General features: G+C 53.1%; 2 protein-coding genes across 2 annotated transcripts in view; one reads left to right on the top strand and one right to left on the bottom strand.

Moving 5' to 3' along the window:
* The window catches only part of DELE1 (DAP3 binding cell death enhancer 1), a 20,396-nt gene extending 12,969 nt beyond the window's left edge, over positions 1–7,427 (top strand). Inside the window, exons 10-12 of the mRNA XM_027705098.1 lie at positions 3,019–3,175; positions 3,590–3,830; positions 7,313–7,427. Of these exons, the coding sequence (XP_027560899.1) occupies positions 3,019–3,175; positions 3,590–3,822 (390 nt within the window). The 3' untranslated portion in view covers positions 3,823–3,830; positions 7,313–7,427. The remainder of the gene's footprint in view (positions 1–3,018; positions 3,176–3,589; positions 3,831–7,312) is intronic.
* PCDH12 (protocadherin 12) lies at positions 5,816–17,368 on the bottom strand. The gene is made up of 4 exons (XM_027705115.1): positions 14,462–17,368; positions 13,890–13,984; positions 12,604–12,755; positions 5,816–7,690 (listed from the first exon to the last, which is right to left on the bottom strand). Exons 1-4 carry the CDS (start codon positions 17,366–17,368, stop codon positions 7,326–7,328), a joined length of 3,519 nt encoding a protein of 1,172 aa, XP_027560916.1. The 3' UTR covers positions 5,816–7,325.

Here is a 17,368-nt window from a genome sequence, read left to right as displayed (position 1 = left end):
CCCATTGTTTCTTGCCTTCTGCAGAGAGGATGAAAGGACTATTTCTGGATTCATTTTTTTCTTCAGGGACCTTTAACATACTTAAATACTTGAATCTACTCTCACCCTTCCCCCATTGTTGCAGTTTCTCCTCACAGGTCACGTTGTCTAAATCTCCAACAATTATCTTGCTTCCACTTTCTCCAAGTGACCCGGGCTTGTTTTCTTTGAAGGGCAGTGCCACAGTGTGGGCACAATACTGCTCCTGAACCCTCAGCAGCACTCAGAGGAGCACAAGTGTGCTATCCCACATCTTGCAGCCAGGTTTCTGCATCCCACAGTTCTGTTTCCTTACAGCACTGCCACACTGTCCCCTTGTTTTCGGCTGCATTGTGAGAGCAAGTTTTTTTCTGAAGAACTTGCTCGTTTTAACTTCACTTCCCACAGCTTTTGTGCAATGAAAAATAATGAATAGCCATTCCCTGTTCTGCTGGCTAATAGTTCTGGTTGTGGTGCCCTTTAGTGTGTCCTCTCTGAGTCATTTCTTTTGCAGGCTGCACAGCTCTGGTTTAGTTTGTCTCCCCGTGCAGTTATGCTATTTTACTTTCCTTGTCAGCCTTCTCTCTATTTTTCTAATTCTCCTTTGACCATTTTAAGATGCTTGGAGTAAAATTGGATTCAGGATGGAGGTATGCCATGGATCTCACATAATGAGATCCTCTGCTTTGTTCCGTATTCCCTTCTAATAATTCCTAATACTGTTTGCCCTTTTGCCTGACACTGAGCAGTGATTAGATGGTCTCAGGGAACTATCACAGTGTGATATCACAGATTTCTTTCTATAAGCACTACTTTGCATTTGGCAATACTGTTTCTTTTGTGACTCTGTTGCCCACTCTTAGTCTTGTGAGATCTTCTCTAGTTAATTCTGTATAGTAAGTTTGACCACTCTGAACAACATTACATCACTTGCAAACTTTGCCACTTGGGTTTTCACCCTCTTTTCAGAGTGCAGACACTGTCAGATCACTGGTGGGACTAGGCCTGACCAGCCACAGCAGCTCAGACATCCTGGTACACAGTATTTAGTTCTAAATCTGCTAAAGATCTCTCAGAAACTGCATCACTGGCTCCTTTCTTCCAGCCTGGAGTCAGATGTGTGTGCTGCACAATATCACACTGAATTATTAAACAGATGATTCTCATTTACTGGTAAGCCTTAGCAACACAAAATCTGTCAGGTACCCCCCAGGAGATCAGTGTTTGGCATGTTTTGGTCACAGCCATGGCAGTTCTCAGACCCCATCCACCCTTCCCCCTCTCTGGTTCCCCATGGATGCTGGCTGTGGCTGTACCAGAGCCTCAGCTTTCAGGGCCTGGGCTCCCTGGGGTGGAACCCCACATGTTCTCCTGCGAGAAGGGTCCATGGGTGTGTTCCTTTCCCACTACCCTGGAGTATGAATTGGTGTTTAGGTGGTTAAAAGGATGCTGGGTACAGATGAAACAAGGACAGCCCCGTTTAGTACAACTCCAAAGAAAGGCACAGGAAGTCCTGGATTCAGTATTTCCCTGGTTGTTCCTGGGTGCTGGAGCCGAGCAGGGAACTCTGACAAGTGTCCTTCCAAACACTGCTCTGCAGAGAGGTCTTTTCTACTTTGGTTCCCACTTTTTGGTTCCCACTTTTTATCCTCCCTTATTTCATATGTGCAGCAATAGAATATCAAACCCGTGTTAAAGAGTGCTGTGGAGAACTGAGCCTGACCTCCACGTTTCCAAGGATATCTCAGTCACTTCTGCTGTGCTAATTTGGGGATCTCCTCTCCTTGCAGCCTCGTGTCTGAGGTGCTCATCCTGGGAGAGATGGTTGGTGCAGCACTTCTGATTGAACCCTGTCTCTTGTCACAGCTGAAGTGCCAATCCTTCAACAAGTTTATCTCATCTCTAAAGGAGTTTATTGCTGTCATAAACTGAGACTTGCAACATTTTGCAAAGCACCCACTCACTGAGTTCTTCACTTGCCTCTACCAGCTACGTCCCAGACAGCAACACTTGCAATATGTTCTTTTCTCGTGGCTTTATTAAAAAACTTGCTACTTGATTTTTTTCCCTTCATTTCTTATCCTTTCCTTTTCTTTCTTTTTCTTTTTTTTTGCAAAGCCTTGTTTAGATCATGTTTCTGGCAGTCATACTCTTCAGGCTGTGCAGCTGGAAAGGTCTGTGTGACCACTAGCCCATGCAGTCTTTTTAATGTCATCATCTTTTTAATGTCTTGATTTCCTGCCACCTGAGACCCTTTTCTTCCCGTTGGATCTCAAAGATAAAGTGCACAGTCAACACATAAACATGGCACAGGTTTGGATTTGGCTTCGCTGACCCATCTGCAGTGACATCCTTTACTTTCTAGTTCGTTCTCAGCACTTACCCATGTCTGAGTGGTTCAGGTGCTTTCTCTCTCAGTGTTTACTTGCTTGATTTCATTTCTGCTGCTCGAGATTTCTTCTGCAGTAGCATCAGGTGGGGCTGAGCAGGACGGTGCAGCACTGGTGTGTTAAAGGCTGCCAGGGGGAATCTTCCAACCCTTGGCAGCAAGTACCTCTGTGGCATTTGTTAGTTTTTACAAGACTTCAGTGTGAACTGTTGCAGGGCAGTCCTGGGGCGTGCTCGGAGTCTGGGTGGGATCAGGATGTGGGTGCAGCCAGGGCTGCCCAGATCCTCTCAGCTCTGACCCCTGAGACAATCAGGATGCTCTGCAGACCCAGCTGTTCCTTTGTTCCCCTGACACAGACCTGGGTGTTGAAGGGAAATTGGTGAAATTAATTGGAAAGGGATAGGAAGGAGCAGAGCCAGAGATAGCTGGGGGAAATTCTGCTTTGCTGTGTGCTCAGAGGAGGGACTGAAATACTAAATTACTGAGGGATAGAGGGGTAAACTTAAGAAGGTGACCAAAGATAGAGCAGTAAACTTTAAAGAAGATGTTAAAGACTCTGTTCTCCTTTCCTGTGCTGTTGTCACTTCTCCCTGTGCTCTCTCCTGTGCCAGGATGCCCAAAGCAGGTACCACGTGGGTGTTTGCTACGAGCAGGGCCTTGGGGTGCAGCAGAACCTGGCAGAGGCACTGAGACACTACAGGGAGGCAGCTGCTGCTGGGAACAGGCACGCCCAGGAGAGACTGAAGCTGTGGGAAGAGGAGCTGGAAGGTACCATGGGGTGGTGGAGGGTGTGGGTCTCCAGGGGGACTGACCCCATAATAGTGGGGCCTGTGTTGCCAGAGGAAGGGTCACATAGGGCCGTGGCACTAAGGAGCTCTTTTGACTGAAAGGAAGGGACTGCTTTTCCTTTTCAGTTATTTCCACTTCTGACCAGCTCTTTCCAATCCAGCTGAAGTGGAGAAGCCATTCCCATAATCTGATGTGTCACAGAATCATTTAGGGTGGAAAAGACCTCTGAGATCATTGAGTCCAACCTTTCACAGGTTGGATGGGGCCCTGAGCAACCTGGTGTAGTGGAAGGTGTCCCTGCCCATGGCAGTGGGGTTGGAATGAGATGATCCCCAAGAACCCTTCCAACCCAACCCATTCTGTGATTAATATCTTGTTTTTCTGTCCTTTCAGATGTGCGGGCAAAGCATCCATTCCCTTCAGGAATACGAGCCTCTTCCTCGAGCCCCAGTTTCTGGGCTCTGGAGCCTGTGTCTGCAGGTCTCCACAACACCCTGCCCCACTCTTGGAGCACAGACAGACTCCATGTGATGCTGCTGAGCAGTGCAGGATGGAGCCGTGCCTTCGGACACAGGACAGTGCCACTGGAAAGGCAGTTCTGGGAGCCCCACGGCTGCTGTTCCTAGAGCAGGCAGTAAGTGACACCAGCACAGGAGAAGGCAACCCTTAGTCTGTGTAGGGCTGGAAACCCTTAGTCTGTGTGGGGCTGGCAACCCTTAGTCTGTGTGGGGCTGGAAGCAGACTGGCAGGGATTGGAAAGGGAAAGCTTCTTGTTCATGAACAGGAGCCATTTTTAAGTCCCAGGGGTTTGAGAATAAACTGTGTGATATCCCTACACCACCATATCATCTGGTCCTCTTACCTTCCAATACAAGGATGTTGCTTTATGCACTTAGATTTCTGGATAGAGCAATGTACAGACTCATGGCACAGGTTGCCCAGAGGAGCTGTGGCTGCCCCTGGATCCCTGGAAGTGTCCAAGGTCAGGTTGGACAGGGCTTGGAGCAACCTGGGCTGGTGGAAGGTGTCCCTGCCCATGGCAGGGGGTGGAATGAGATGAGCTTTAAGATCTCCTCCAGCCCAAACCGTTCTCTGCCAGCGACCATTCACTGTGATGTGATTTGGGGTTCTCATTCCAGTAGCCCTGCATGTCCTGCACAGTCCCCCAGTGAGGTTTACAAGCCACCATATGGTGATGTTGGCAACTAACCCTGTGATGGGTCTGGCCCACACTCTCTGAGGCAATTTGCAGTCTCTTGAAGGCAAGTTCCCCCAGTGGCTCTGCTACCAGCACAGTCTGGGCTCAGCTCTACGCTGCCATTTTAATCTGCTTCCAAACCTGTGCAAGCAAGAGAGTGAATTCTCATTATTAGGACACAGGTTTTTTGGGATCTGACCTGTACCAGTGAGAGTGACAGCTGCCCTCAGCCATCCTGCACCGTGGCCTTCAGTCCCCAGTTGTCATTCCTTCAGCCCTGGCAGTGAGCTGCTCCCATGGGTACCACCCTCTGAGTCACAGTGAGCAAGGTTTGCTTCAAAATTTATATTGGACATGTTTGCTGAGCACGCCAGCTCATTTCCAGTCCGTGGATAAGGGATGCTCCCAGCGGGAAGGCACCACTGGCAGGCAGCAGCAGGCAGCTGCTGGGATAATTCCTTCCACTGGGGCAGCTGGATCCGGAAAAAGGCATTTGTCCACACCAGTTTAAACTGGTTCAAGGGCATCTGTGCAAACTGCCCAGCTTCCTGTGGCCATGGTGCTCTGGTGCTTTGTATGGATGAGGCTCTGGAAAACAAAGGCAATGGCCCCATCCTGAACTTGCTGTGGTCTCCATTCAGCGAGGGAGGGGCACAGCCAGCCCTCAACACATCTGATTGTTCTTCTAGTCTGGTCTCTCTTTCTGCTCAGACCAAGCTTTCTTAGGCCATTTCCTTTATCAAGCAGGATACAATTAGCAGGAAGTTCCTGGGGTGGATTTCCTATGCTGTGATAACCCACAGCGTGCTTACGCACTGGGCAGCTCGGGACAGGGGCTGGGGGGTTGAAAGCAGGATCAGGAAATTGAACCAAGAGAGAGGAATTTGTCTCCTTTTTAATCTGCTTATTATAAGGTTTTTTGGTGTAAAGGTTGTCCTTTAACAGGCACATCAAAGCAACTGTGCAGAGGAAGGTGTGAGGTTTGTCCTCTGCGTGTGCTCCCGAGATGCTCCCACGGGGCTGCATCTCCTCAGTCCCAGAATGCTTCCCTCGTGGTTTGCACAGCTGCAACTCAGTTGGAATTTGGCTCCCTGTCGTTGTTTTGGTGCAGGAACCTGTTTTGTTTGTAAAACAAACCAGCAAGAGATTTCTGTTAGCAAACCCAGGACGAACCCATCCGTGCATAGACGCCAGAGATGGGCTCATCTGTGCAAGCATTTTGGAGGTTCCAAACACAACAGTGGATATTTTGGGCATTAAACAGTCCACCTGGGGAAATCTTACTCTGTTGCTCTTGTCATTTGGTTCCAAGAGCAAGAGAAAGGGATAACTTTCTCATTTACTCTGCTTTAAATGATCTGTATGATTGTCTGGTGCTGGGAACTGTCACCTCCAGGTGCAGGGAAAAGAACACAGGTTGGACACTGTTGACATGGTCCAGGATTGTGTTGCCTGTTCTTTTTCAACTTAACAGCAAAATGCAAGCCAAAAATATCACCCAAAGACCCCTGATGTGACAGCAAATGAGCAAATCTGCTTTGGCCCTGAACACGTTGTGAGCTGGGGTGTCTGTGGTGAAGTCAGTGCAGTGTTTTTGCTGTGAAGATGTGAAGGGACGCAGGCAAAGGGGTAAGAGCAGTGCCCTGTGTCACCAGTGACACTGCAGTGCTGGCAGGGAGGTGATGCTCACCCTCATTCCCATCTTTGACCCCCCTCCCACCTATACAGCCCCTTCTCCAGCATGCCCCAAATCCTTCCTGGTGTTTTATACCATAGCTGGAAGGCCCAAACTCTGGTACAGAGAAGAGTCCCCTTTGTGTGCAGGATCCAAAATCCCTTCCCTGCCATCCGCACACTGCTGGGGAGCCTGTGGATGCACTGCAGCTGCCTTCCCATTCTCTGTGAGTGCAGATCCACCCTGGGGAAGCACAAACACCTGTGTGCTTCCTCCTTTGTTACCAATATCTTAGTTTTCCCACCCATGCAATTATCCCAAAACTGTCTTACAGCTCACACACAGACAGATCAAAGTGAAAACCCGTAATAAGGGTGAAACTGGAGACTGAATATTTCAAAACAGTGTTTTCACGCTTCCCTTTTCCCAGGTTACCTTTGGCAGACTCCAGCCATCTGTTGTCTGCTTCTGGATAAGGACTATGCTCCAAAATCCAATGGCCTCCAAAGAGAATCGAATAGAACAGAATCATTAGGGTTGGAAAAGACCTCCAAGATTGAGTCCAACCTTTGTCACCACCTTGTCAACCAGACCAGAGCACCGAGTGCCACATCCATTTGTTATGGAGAAGGAATTTGTAGGCACCTGGTGCAGCCATAGGAGAGATGCCAGTGCTGATTTTGGGGTGTTTTAACAAAATGCAAATTCACAGTGGTAGAACCACAAAAGCTGGAAGGATCAGTGGGAGACAACAGGCACATCCTCTCCTTTCCCAGCTGCCATTCCAGGCTTCCTGCACGTTTGTCAGCTACACTGCACCTTGTTCCAGAGAGGGTAATGTTAGAAAAAAAGAGTTTTATTTAAATAACTGAAATCCTGGAGCCCAACTCTGCAGCACATGTCAGAGTCCATGACAGGTATTTGAACGTCCATGGTGCACAGTCTGATCATGTGTGGACATTTCTTGCTGTGCTGTTATTCCAACAACCCCCATCCCCTCATAGCCTGTCCTGGGAGAAAGGGGTGACCTGAGCATGATGGGAGGCTGGAAGGGGAGGAAGGCAAGGACAGGCAGGTAGAGAGGAACTAAACAAGGTGAAATCAGTGATGGAGAAAGTTGATGGGGTGAGGCACAGGAAGGAACGTGCCTGTTGTGATTGTCTAGACACGGGCAATACAGTGACCCTGCTGGAGCCCACGTGTGCACCCAAAGCTCTGTCTGACTCCCATCTCCTCCTCACAGGCACCAGCAGCACCTACAGAACAGCAGCACTGTCCTCCAGCCCCAGGCCCTTCCCACGTGCCGACAGCTGCCGCAGGAGCCCCGCGCCCGTCTCGCTGTGGACTTGGACCTTCTGGGACAGAATCATTTCAAAGAGGGTGCTCATCTCCGAGAGGAAGGTGCTGGTCAGCCTCGTCCCAGCAGCGCTGGAGTCAGCCCCAGCACCTTTGCCAAAGGTCTCAAAGGTCCTTGGTTTCTCCTGCCTTGCAGCCTCCTCCTCCTGAGAGGACTGGGGGTTGTCGGGGGAGAAGACGTTGTCCTTGTAGCTGCTGGTGAGGGGGAAGGAGAGCCGGGCCATCCACGCTGGGTCTGCGGCCGTGAGTCTCTTGAGGGCCAGCTCTGAGGGAGACAGGGAGCAGAGGAGACAACAGGAGAGAAGAGAGGGAAAAAATCAAATAAATAAAATTATTGATTAATGAGAAGATCTCCTGAAATCACTGAGAGAAGTGATCGTAAACAGGTCTAGAGAGAAACTACCAAATCATCCAACCCAGTAGCTTGGTAAAACCAAGCAAAATAGAACTGGTTTAAAACTAGTGGGGTTTTTTGTTTTGTGTTATTGTAATAACCATTAGAATCACTTTGCTTTCTCATTTGTTGCAGCCTGGAGTGGCACTTCACTAAATTGTTTGCAAAGCTGGAGAGAGGGAGGGTTTGGGACTGGCTAAAGGGGAGCTGACAATGGAAAGCTTGCAAGGGGGAAGTGTTGGACTCAAAGATAGTGGACTTCCCTTCAGGGTCACTCCAGGGGGGGAATTTGCTGCTAAGCAGGCAGATTGAGACTGAGAAGAAATGGGTTATTGTGAAAACAATAATAGCAGAATGAAATTCTGGATTATAAAATGCACAGCTGGGTGGTTGAGCACTAGTAACAAACAATTGAGCTATAAAGTGGTTGTTCCTCGATTGGAAACAGCTGAGGAGCAGTGGGAGCCTGGGCTGGGGGTTGGGGCAGGCTCCTTAGTGCACCAGTAATGTGATTTTGTCCCCAAATGGAATCATCCAGTGTGCTGGTCAAGGTATGAAGGCATATCCATGGTATTGTTACCGGGTCTGGTGAGACCTGATTAGGAGAATTACACACAAATCTGATTATCCATCTGGAGGAGAGAGGAGCTGGAATGACACCAGTGCAGGGAAAACTCTGGGGATGAAACCAGGAGTGATCCAGGACAACATGATGGACACCCCAGGAGTGGGGGTTACTGCTCCTGAGGAAGCAAGTGCTCCCCAGGGCCCTGCTGCAACCTGCCACTATTTTGAGGAGACAAGCACCGGCAAAGGAAATCTTTAGGCTTAAAATAGTGCTGGCAAAAGAAGAAGTGATTACAACTGTCCATGAATAAACATCTCCTGGAAAAGAAAGGAAGGACCCCATAGCAGGGAGAGCCTGGAATAGCCTCCCCGTCAGACGGCAGGAAAGGAAATGGGGATTCTTGTTTTTTGAGGTAGTTGGTAAACAAGAGTCCGTGCTGAGGAGCACAGAGCTGCCTTCCAGCCCCACGTTGTTCCTTCCCAAAGCATATCCCAGAACCCCAGGGGGGTTGGAAGTGACCACCTGGTTTGTGAAACACTTTGAGAGCAGTAAAACAAGTCACGGGTGTCTGGTAACAAAACACAGCAGTGCCAGGGTGGCCAGAGCTGGTGTCACTAATAATGGTGTGGCTCTGACTTGTACAGTGACCTCTGGAAGGAGGGTCCCCATTCTGATGCAGTTATCCTGCTGCTTCCAGAGGATAATCAGTATCCTCTCCCAGCCTGGGACACAGGGTCCCCACTCAGTGACTGAGACAAGGCTCCTTCCTCAGCCAACTAGTCCTTTTTCTCTAAAAAATTGCTTTCCTTGGATGGAATGGGGGTGAGAGCTGGGACTCAAACCTGGTAAGGAGACAAGGGCAAGTACATCAATTAGGTTTTTGTTTCAGATGAAGCCCCAAAATTCTTTTGTGTTGCTTCACTTCCAGGATTTCTTTCTGCAGTCCCAGTATTCTTTCAGTCACAGTGACTGTTCCTTAACAAGAGTGCTGCAGCCCCATGGTTTTGCTCGAAAACACCCAGTTTTCTCCTCCCAATCTGCAAGAAGCCACTGCATTCCCTGAATATTTGGATGCCTCAGCTCTGGAGTAAGACACAACCACTTCTGCTCCCTGCCAGGAGAGCCACGACTCCGTGGGCTGATGGTCCTGTGGCCATGAAACGTTTTGATTAGGTTTGTTTAATTTGACCAATAACTCTTTACTGCCTTGTTTTAATGGTGCTTTGAGAGCAGGGGTTGTTTTTATCATCAATAAAGTTCTATCTCTCATCTGCTGCTGGGAGAGGCTGTGCTTGGCTGGTGGGGGTCGGCGTTAACAGAGGGGGCTGAGTTCATCCCGCAGCATAAACAACCCCAGAGCTGCCTGGGACTGATTAATCCCGCAGTTCCTCCTGCTGGGAACAGCACAAAGGCCCAGACAGCCTCAGCCAGCTGTTAAGATACTCCTGAGCACAAGCAAAGCTTCCTTCCTCCCTCTCAGGATGCAAGTCCACTTCTCTGTTTGTGTTTGGGAGAGGAGGAAGGAGCCCGGCAGCTCCGGCGTCTGCGCCCTGTCGCCTTCTCGGGAAGCTCTGGGCTCATGGTGAGGGTTTTTCACCACTGGAACAGGGCAGCCTCCTTGGGAATGGCACAGCCTCACCATTCCCTGCTGGCATTACTGAGAAATGGAACACAGTTCCTTCCAAAAAGAACCAACTTGATGTTGTCATGATGGGGAATCGTGCTCTGCAAACTTGTCAGGGTCTTTGGAAGGGCTGGATGAAGAGTCCTGGATAACTTTGGACAAGGGCATGGAGTGATAGAACAAGGGAGAACACACTGACAGTCAGCAGGGTTAGATGGGATATTGGGAAGAAATTCTTCTCTGTGAGGGTGGTGGGGCACTATCCAGGGAAGTGGTGGAATCATCATCCCTGGAAGCGTTCAAAAAATGTGGATGTGGCACCTGGGGACACGGGTTAGTGGCAGACCTGGCAGTGCTGGGGTGGTGGTTGAACTCGATGGTCTGAGAGGGCTTTGCCAGCCTTAATGATTCTGTGAAGTTCCAGTACTTTGGCAAAAGGGTTTTTTCCTACCAGATCCAAGACTGATGTGAGATGGTATTTCATGGATCTGCCCCACCACAGCATGGATTTTCTAGGATGCTCCTTGTGGGCAGGACTGGATCCAGACAGAGATCCCTTTACTGGGATTGGTGCCTGTCAGTGCACCATGAGATGCACCTGGGCTCCTGTTCACTCCCTGCCCTTGGCTGCAGGACCTTTAAATCCAAAAACCTTTCAGCTCTCATTTCACCCAGCCTTTCCTTCATTTACTCCTTACCAGAATAAAAGAGCAGGAAGGTAAATGGGGAGAAGCAGCAGGTTCTCTCTCTAAGGAAGAGCACCAAAAATGCCCAACTCTGGAATTAAAACCACCCCAGCAGCAAACCTCAATGAGTTCCTCTTCTTCCACAATGAAATTTCTGCTACAGGACATGAGTCAGCCCAACTCTTTCAAATTGAAATGCCAGTAGAGGAGATTTTTAGAACAAATCAATAAAAGGAACATGTAGAAAATGTCAGGCCCAGATGGTATTCACCCCAGAGAGCCAGAGGAACTCAGATATGAAATTGCCTGGTTTATTAGCTGCTGTTGGTTAACTACTGCTTCAAATGAACAGGGATCAGAGGAAGGGAAGGAAAAATTGTGACAGGAGTTTTTAAGCGTGTGAAGGTGAATCTGGTGCGGGCAGATTCATAGAAATCCTCCTGTGCCTGGCTCAGCACAGGGACAAGGAGATGCTGTTCCAAAGGGAACCAACATGACACTGTCAAGGCAGGGAATTGTGTTTTGCAAATCTGTTGGAGTCTTTGGAAGGGCTGGATGAAGAGTCCTGGGTGACTTTGGACAAGGGCATGGAGTGACAGGACATGGGGCTTCAAACTGCCAGAGGGCAGGGGTAGATTGGATTTTAGGAAGAAATCCTTCCCTGTGAGGGTGGGGAGGCCCTGTCCCAGGTTGCCCAGAGAAGCTGTGGCTGCCCCTGGATCCCTGGAAGTGTCCAAGGCCAGGTTGGAGGGGGCTTGGAGCAACCTGGGCTAGTGGAAGGTGTCCCTGCCCAGGGCAGGGGGTGGCATGAGATGATCTTTAAGGTCTCTCCCAAGCCAAACCATTCCATGATTCAATTCTGTGATGACAGAGGACACCTGAGCTGGTGGAAAAGCACCGGCCAGGCTCTCAGGGACCTGAGCTGTCCCTGAATCAACAGCCAGGGACTAATGTGTGTTAAATGCTGAGAAGTGAGGGTAGGAACAATTAATCTTCCCCACCAAGGGAGGTCATCAGCAGAGTCCCAGAGTATCTGCTCATCACAGTGATAAATGACGTGGAGAAGGGGACGGTGTTGGTGTTGACTCTACTGAAATACCCAGAAGCAGAGGGTTGTGAAGGACCTAATAATGCTGAGAGCCGTGAGTAACACGTGGCTGGTGGATTTCTGCGTCACCAACTGTTGGACAATTGTCCCAGGGAACAACATGTCATGTACTGATGACTCTCCCATCACGCAGAGGAGGGGTTTGGGAGTCACCCCAACAGTCTGGTGACAGAGCTTGGGCAGTACAGGAATGAAGAACAAACCAGAAAACCTCCTTATACCCCCAGTGTCTCCTAAACACTGGACACAATTCTGGTCACCACATCTCAGTAAAGAGACACTAAAATTAGCAGCAGGTTGGTCACTGGAGATGAGACTGGATTAGAGGAAAGAGGAGCCTGATGGGTCTTGACAAGGACAACTCTCCACCTTTCTCACTCTGCATGGACTAGGAGACCATGAAAAGGACGGGCTCGGGTCAGGGTGGGAAGCAGATCACCAGGTGCAAGGTTAAACTGGACTTCACCCCTACACAACAACAGAGCTCAACCTCACACAACAGCTAAACAACAGCAGGATACATCCACGGGAAAGGAGATCTTCCATAAACACAGGAACAAATCCAACGTGAAGCTCAGCAAGTGCCTTTTTGCTGTGCACTGCCTGGTACTGAAAGCCTGGGATGGTCCAGCCATGCTGTCCCAAGCATCTGCCACTGTCAGAGCCACTCCAGGAGATGAGATGTCCCCAGACCAGCCAGTTTGACCTCCTGAATGGGGTTGGTGTGTTATCTGAGGAGACCCCAGTGCCGTAACCCCCACCAGCCCCAGCGTGCTCCCAGTGGCGAGGCCACCTCACCTGCCTGTGGCTCCAGGAGGGTCTCCAGCTCCTCTCCCACCAGCTGCGGCACCGAGAGCTCGAAGCCGCTGTCGGAGTCGCGGTCCTCGGCCTCGCTCTCGCCGTGCCCGCTGTCCTTCGTGCTCTGGCAGTCAGTGTCCAGCCCTGCAGCCCTGCCAGGGGACACAGCACCCGAGTCACTTCAGCTCCCACCACAGCCCCTTGAAGGTGTTTGTGTCAGTCCCCCACAAAATGACCCAAGGAGGGGGTGTGGGCACCCTCTCGGTACCGAAGGCACAGTGATTTCAGTCCCCACTAAAAAATTCATCTGGGGGTTGTTTGGGTTTCACAAGGGGCTGCTATACATTTCTTGCCCGAGAGGGGTTTTGTCCTTCTTCAAGGAGATCATAGAATCACAAATGGTTTGGGTTGGAAGCGACCTTATAGTTCATCATGCTCCACCTTCTGCCATGGGCAGAGACACCTTCCACTAGACCAGGTTGCTCCAAGCCCTGTCCAACCTGGTCATGAACACTTCCAGGGCATATCCATAGCAAACAGGGAGCTGACTTTCCCCTATAAATTCAGAGGAACTTCCCACCTGCAGGACCAGGTGAGGAACATCACAGCCCTGACCCAGCAGCCCCGGAACCATTGTCCCTCCCTCTCCATCCTCAGAAGATGCAGATGAGAAAGGTGGAGAAAGTTGTGTCTGCCCATGGCTTGGGCAGGTGTGGATAGGAGGACATCTGGCATCTTCAGGAGTGTTCACCCAGAGATGTCAACAGCATAATTTAATGGGAACACCATGAAGTTTGGCTCTGAGAACATCTTTGGCACACAGCTGGGATATCTCAGTTCTTCCAAACCCGCTGGCATTGCCTCCCTCTCTTGCCTCCTGGCACAGGGAGAGGTGCCCCAAATTCATGTCAACAGTCAACAGCAGCTCTAAGAAAGTGCCCAAAACCATGGGAAAACTCGTCCTTGTACTGCTGCCTCCGGAGTTGGGACCCTCTGTGCTCCTGAGTGTCCTTGTCCATTACACTGGAACCCACTGGTGTTCCCCTGGCAAGGATGGGATGGAACTGCCAAAGGCGCCCCAGGAAGGAGGCCAAGAGCAGTGGAATACCAACAGGAGCACAGCCATGCCCTGCAGGGAGGACCTGCCTGTCCAATCTCAGGGCGTGAGGCTTTGCTGCCCCAGTGCTGCCCTCGGAGGCTGGTGGGGCTGGTGAGGCTGAAGCAGAGGCAGCAGAGACACGAGGGATGGGGACGTGGGAGAGGGAAGGGCCAGGATCCAGCCTTACCTGCTGCCGTTCTTGGCCGTGTACTTGTTTCCCCTGTAGTTTGTTTTGGGCTGGAACTGGCCCTGGTGCAGCAGGGAGAGCAGCTGGGAGATTTGCTGTAAGGCAGGAAAAGCCTGTTGAGCCCCGGCGGTCGCCACTCAAGCTGCTTCCTGCCAGGACGTCCCCGCGGACCCCCCGGCCTTTTTATAGCGTTTCCTCCTCCTGCAGATGGTTCGGCAGCCCCGGGCAGGGGGAAAAACAAGCGGCCGGGAGCCCACCTGGCCCCCCTGCGCCATCTGCCTGCCTTTCCCTGCCCACACACCCCCCTGGGAAAGGGAGCACGGGATTGTCCCCTTCTCCCTGGGACAGACACCCTCCCTCCCAGCTCCCAGGGTGTTCTGGTGAGCGTGGGGAGACCCTGCCCGTGGTGGGGTGGATGTTCATCCTACCCAGCACCTCTGCCCCGGGCCGGGGAAGGAGACCAACCAACGACCATCAGGTTGCACATTCCCACCAGCCCAGGGTGGGCGAGACTCATGAAAGGAAGGACTGGAGGGGTGCCCAGCCCTGGGAATGCACAGGGCAGCTCTCACCTGCACTGGAGGTGACTCCATGGCAAACTCCCCGGTGGGGCTCTGCTCTGCCAGGGCCACCAGCGACAGCCGCACCAGGCTCCGGAGGATCTGCTGGTGGGGCTGGGGCTGCCCGGGCCCTCCAGCACCCACGGGCTGCTCGGGTGGCAGCTGGGGCTGTCCCATGGGTGGCTTCACCAGGCTCTTGCTGTGCGTTGGTGCATCCGGGGGGCTCGTAGCCTCTTTCCCCAAATGTTTGGGTCTGTGGGGCTGGCAGGGCCGGCGCTGCACGATGGGCAGCTCGAAGGTCTCCTGCTGCTCCTCTGAGTCTTTTTGGGTCCTCTGATTTCTCAGGGTCCTGTAGAGAGTGGGGGTGAGGTGGAGGGGAGGCTGTGGGTAGCCCCCTGGCACAGGGGGGGCTGTGCCAGGTGGATCCTCCTGGCAGGGCTGGGGGGGCTCAACCTCCCGGGGGCGGCCCCGGAGCAGCGGGATGAGGTGGATGTCAGTCTTCTGGATCTGCCTGGGTGGCTTCTTGAGCTGCTGCTGCCTGCGGGCATCCTCTGCCTCCCTGCAGTTGTAGGCCATGCCATCCTTCTTCTCCTTCTTCCGCAGAGACAGGGTCAGAGCCAGGAGGAGGAGGCACCCGCCCAGGAGAGCAGCCAGACAGATCACCACCACTACAGAGAGGCTCAGCCACCCGGGGTCCTGGGCTGAGATTTTGGAGAACGCCCCGTGATGCCGGAAAACCAAGCGGAGCCGGGCCAGGGTGTGCAGGGGGGTGTCCCCCTCGTCGCTCACCCGGACCAGCAGCTCCCGCTCGCTGCCGGCCAGGCTGCTGGCATTGCTGGCATTGAGGAAGAGCTGCCCTGAGAGAGGGTCCAGGATGAAGAGCCCAGCATCATCCCCCCCCACCAGATCATACCGGAGAGCCCCGTTGCTGCCAGAGTCCACGTCCCTGGCCATGATGGTGAAGAGGAAGGGAGTGCCGGCACACGACGCGAGCGTTGCGTTGGTCACCGCTGCAGCCCCTTGGGTGCTCCTGTTCCCAGGGACCACCCAGAAGCACCCTGTCTCCACACTGACCAGGACAGAGAGCGTGGCTGCACCTCCCACCAGCGCTGGCACGGTGATGACGGGCGCGTTGTCGTTGCGGTCGAGCACAGCCAGCCTGATGGAGATGTTGGATGCCAGCTTGGGGTGACCTCCATCCTCCGCAGTCACCAGGAACTCCAGGCTCCTCACCTGCTCGTAATCAAAAGCCTGGAGGGCAAAAACATCCCCAGTGGTGGGATCGACTGAGACCAAACCTGAAGCAGAGGAGTCTGGGATGCTGTAGGTGATTTTCCCGTTGAAGCCCAGGTCAGGGTCAGTGGCACGGACGGTGAGCAGGAAAGCAGGTGCTTCGCTGTTCTCAGCAACAGCAGCCTCATAGGCGGCCCTGTCGAAGGCCGGGGCGTTGTCGTTGACATCGCTGATGCAGATGGTGAGGTGTTTGAGCACGGCCAGGGACAGGTCCCCCAGGTCCTGCACCACCAGCGTCAGGTTGTACTCGGCACGCAGCTCCCTGTCCAGCGCGGCGTTGGTCATCAGCACGTAGCTGTGGCTGTTGGTCCTCTTCAGCCTGAAGTGCTCGTCCCCTTGGCTGAGGGAGCAAAGCACTTGCCCATTGCTTCCTGAGTCAGGGTCGCTGGCTGTCACCAAAGCCACAAAGCTGTCCTTGGGAAGGGCTTCGGACAGCACGGGCACCCGCGCGGCCCAGGTGACGTGGACGTCGGGAGCGTTGTCGTTGACGTCCAGGACTTTGACCAGGACCTTGCAGTGTGCTGGGATGGGGTTGGCACCCAGGTCCCGAGCCTGCACATCCAGCTCGTAGGTGTGGGTTTCCTCATAGTCCAGAGGGTGCTTCAGGATGATGCTGCCCGTGCGGGCATCAACGCTGAAGGTGCTCAGCACCTCGGGGGGCGCGTGTTTGCTCAGGCTGTACTCGATCTCCCCGTTGGGACCCTGGTCGGGGTCGGTGGCTGTGACCGTCACAAGGAGGGTCCCGGGCAGAGCATCCTCCCGAACCTCCACTGTCAAGGAGCTCTCTGCAAAGACGGGGCTGTTGTCATTGGAGTCGAGGACAATGACTTTAATTAAAGCAGTACCTGATTTTGGTGGCTCCCCGTGGTCAGTGGCCGTCAGCTCGAGGTCGAAGGAGGAGTGCAGCTCTCGGTCCACTTCTTTAACCACGACGAGTTCCGCGTGCCTCGTCCCATCGGAGCTGGAGATGACCTCCAGAGCAAAGTGCTCACTGGGGGAGAGGGCATAGGAGCAGCGGGCATTGGGGCCAGCATCAGCATCCAGGGCTCGATCCAGCGGGATCCGTGTCTGCAGGGACGCGCTCTCCGAAATCTCCAGCTCCAGCTCGGGCGTGGGGAACCGTGGCGCGTTGTCGTTGACATCCAGCACTTGAACCTCCACGTGGATCAGCGCCAGGTTTTGGGCAGCCAGCACGTCAAACGAGACCCAGCAGGGATCACTGTGCCGGCACAGCTGCTCCCTGTCCACCCGCCCAGCCGTGCTGAGCGCCCCGTCCCCGCTGCCCACACGCAGCGGGAACCTCCCAGGGGTCTCCATCAGCTGGAAGGTCTCCGCTGTGTCGCCGCTCTCGCCCCCCTCGAAGTGCTCAGCCAGTGTCCCGATGACCGTCCCCGGTGGCACCTCCTCGAACACCCGGTACTGCACCGTGAACGTGGTGACCTCCTGGGCATCGGCACAGAGGAACAGGTACCACCAGAGCGCCGGGAGCTGCAGGGCGGAACGGCCCAGCAGGAGGATGCTGCTGGCAAAGCCCAGTGTCCCCCTGCCCCGGGGCACTGCCGGGGGCCTGTCCGCCCTCCGCCGCATGGCCACGGAGTTCTCACGGCGACCGCGAGCCCTCGGCAT

This window comes from Neopelma chrysocephalum, unplaced genomic scaffold (genome assembly GCF_003984885.1).
Source record: "Neopelma chrysocephalum unplaced genomic scaffold, ASM398488v2 Primary Assembly neopelma1_319, whole genome shotgun sequence".
Classification (NCBI taxonomy): domain Eukaryota; kingdom Metazoa; phylum Chordata; class Aves; order Passeriformes; family Pipridae; genus Neopelma; species Neopelma chrysocephalum.
This window is presented reverse-complemented; position numbering and strand designations above follow the sequence as displayed.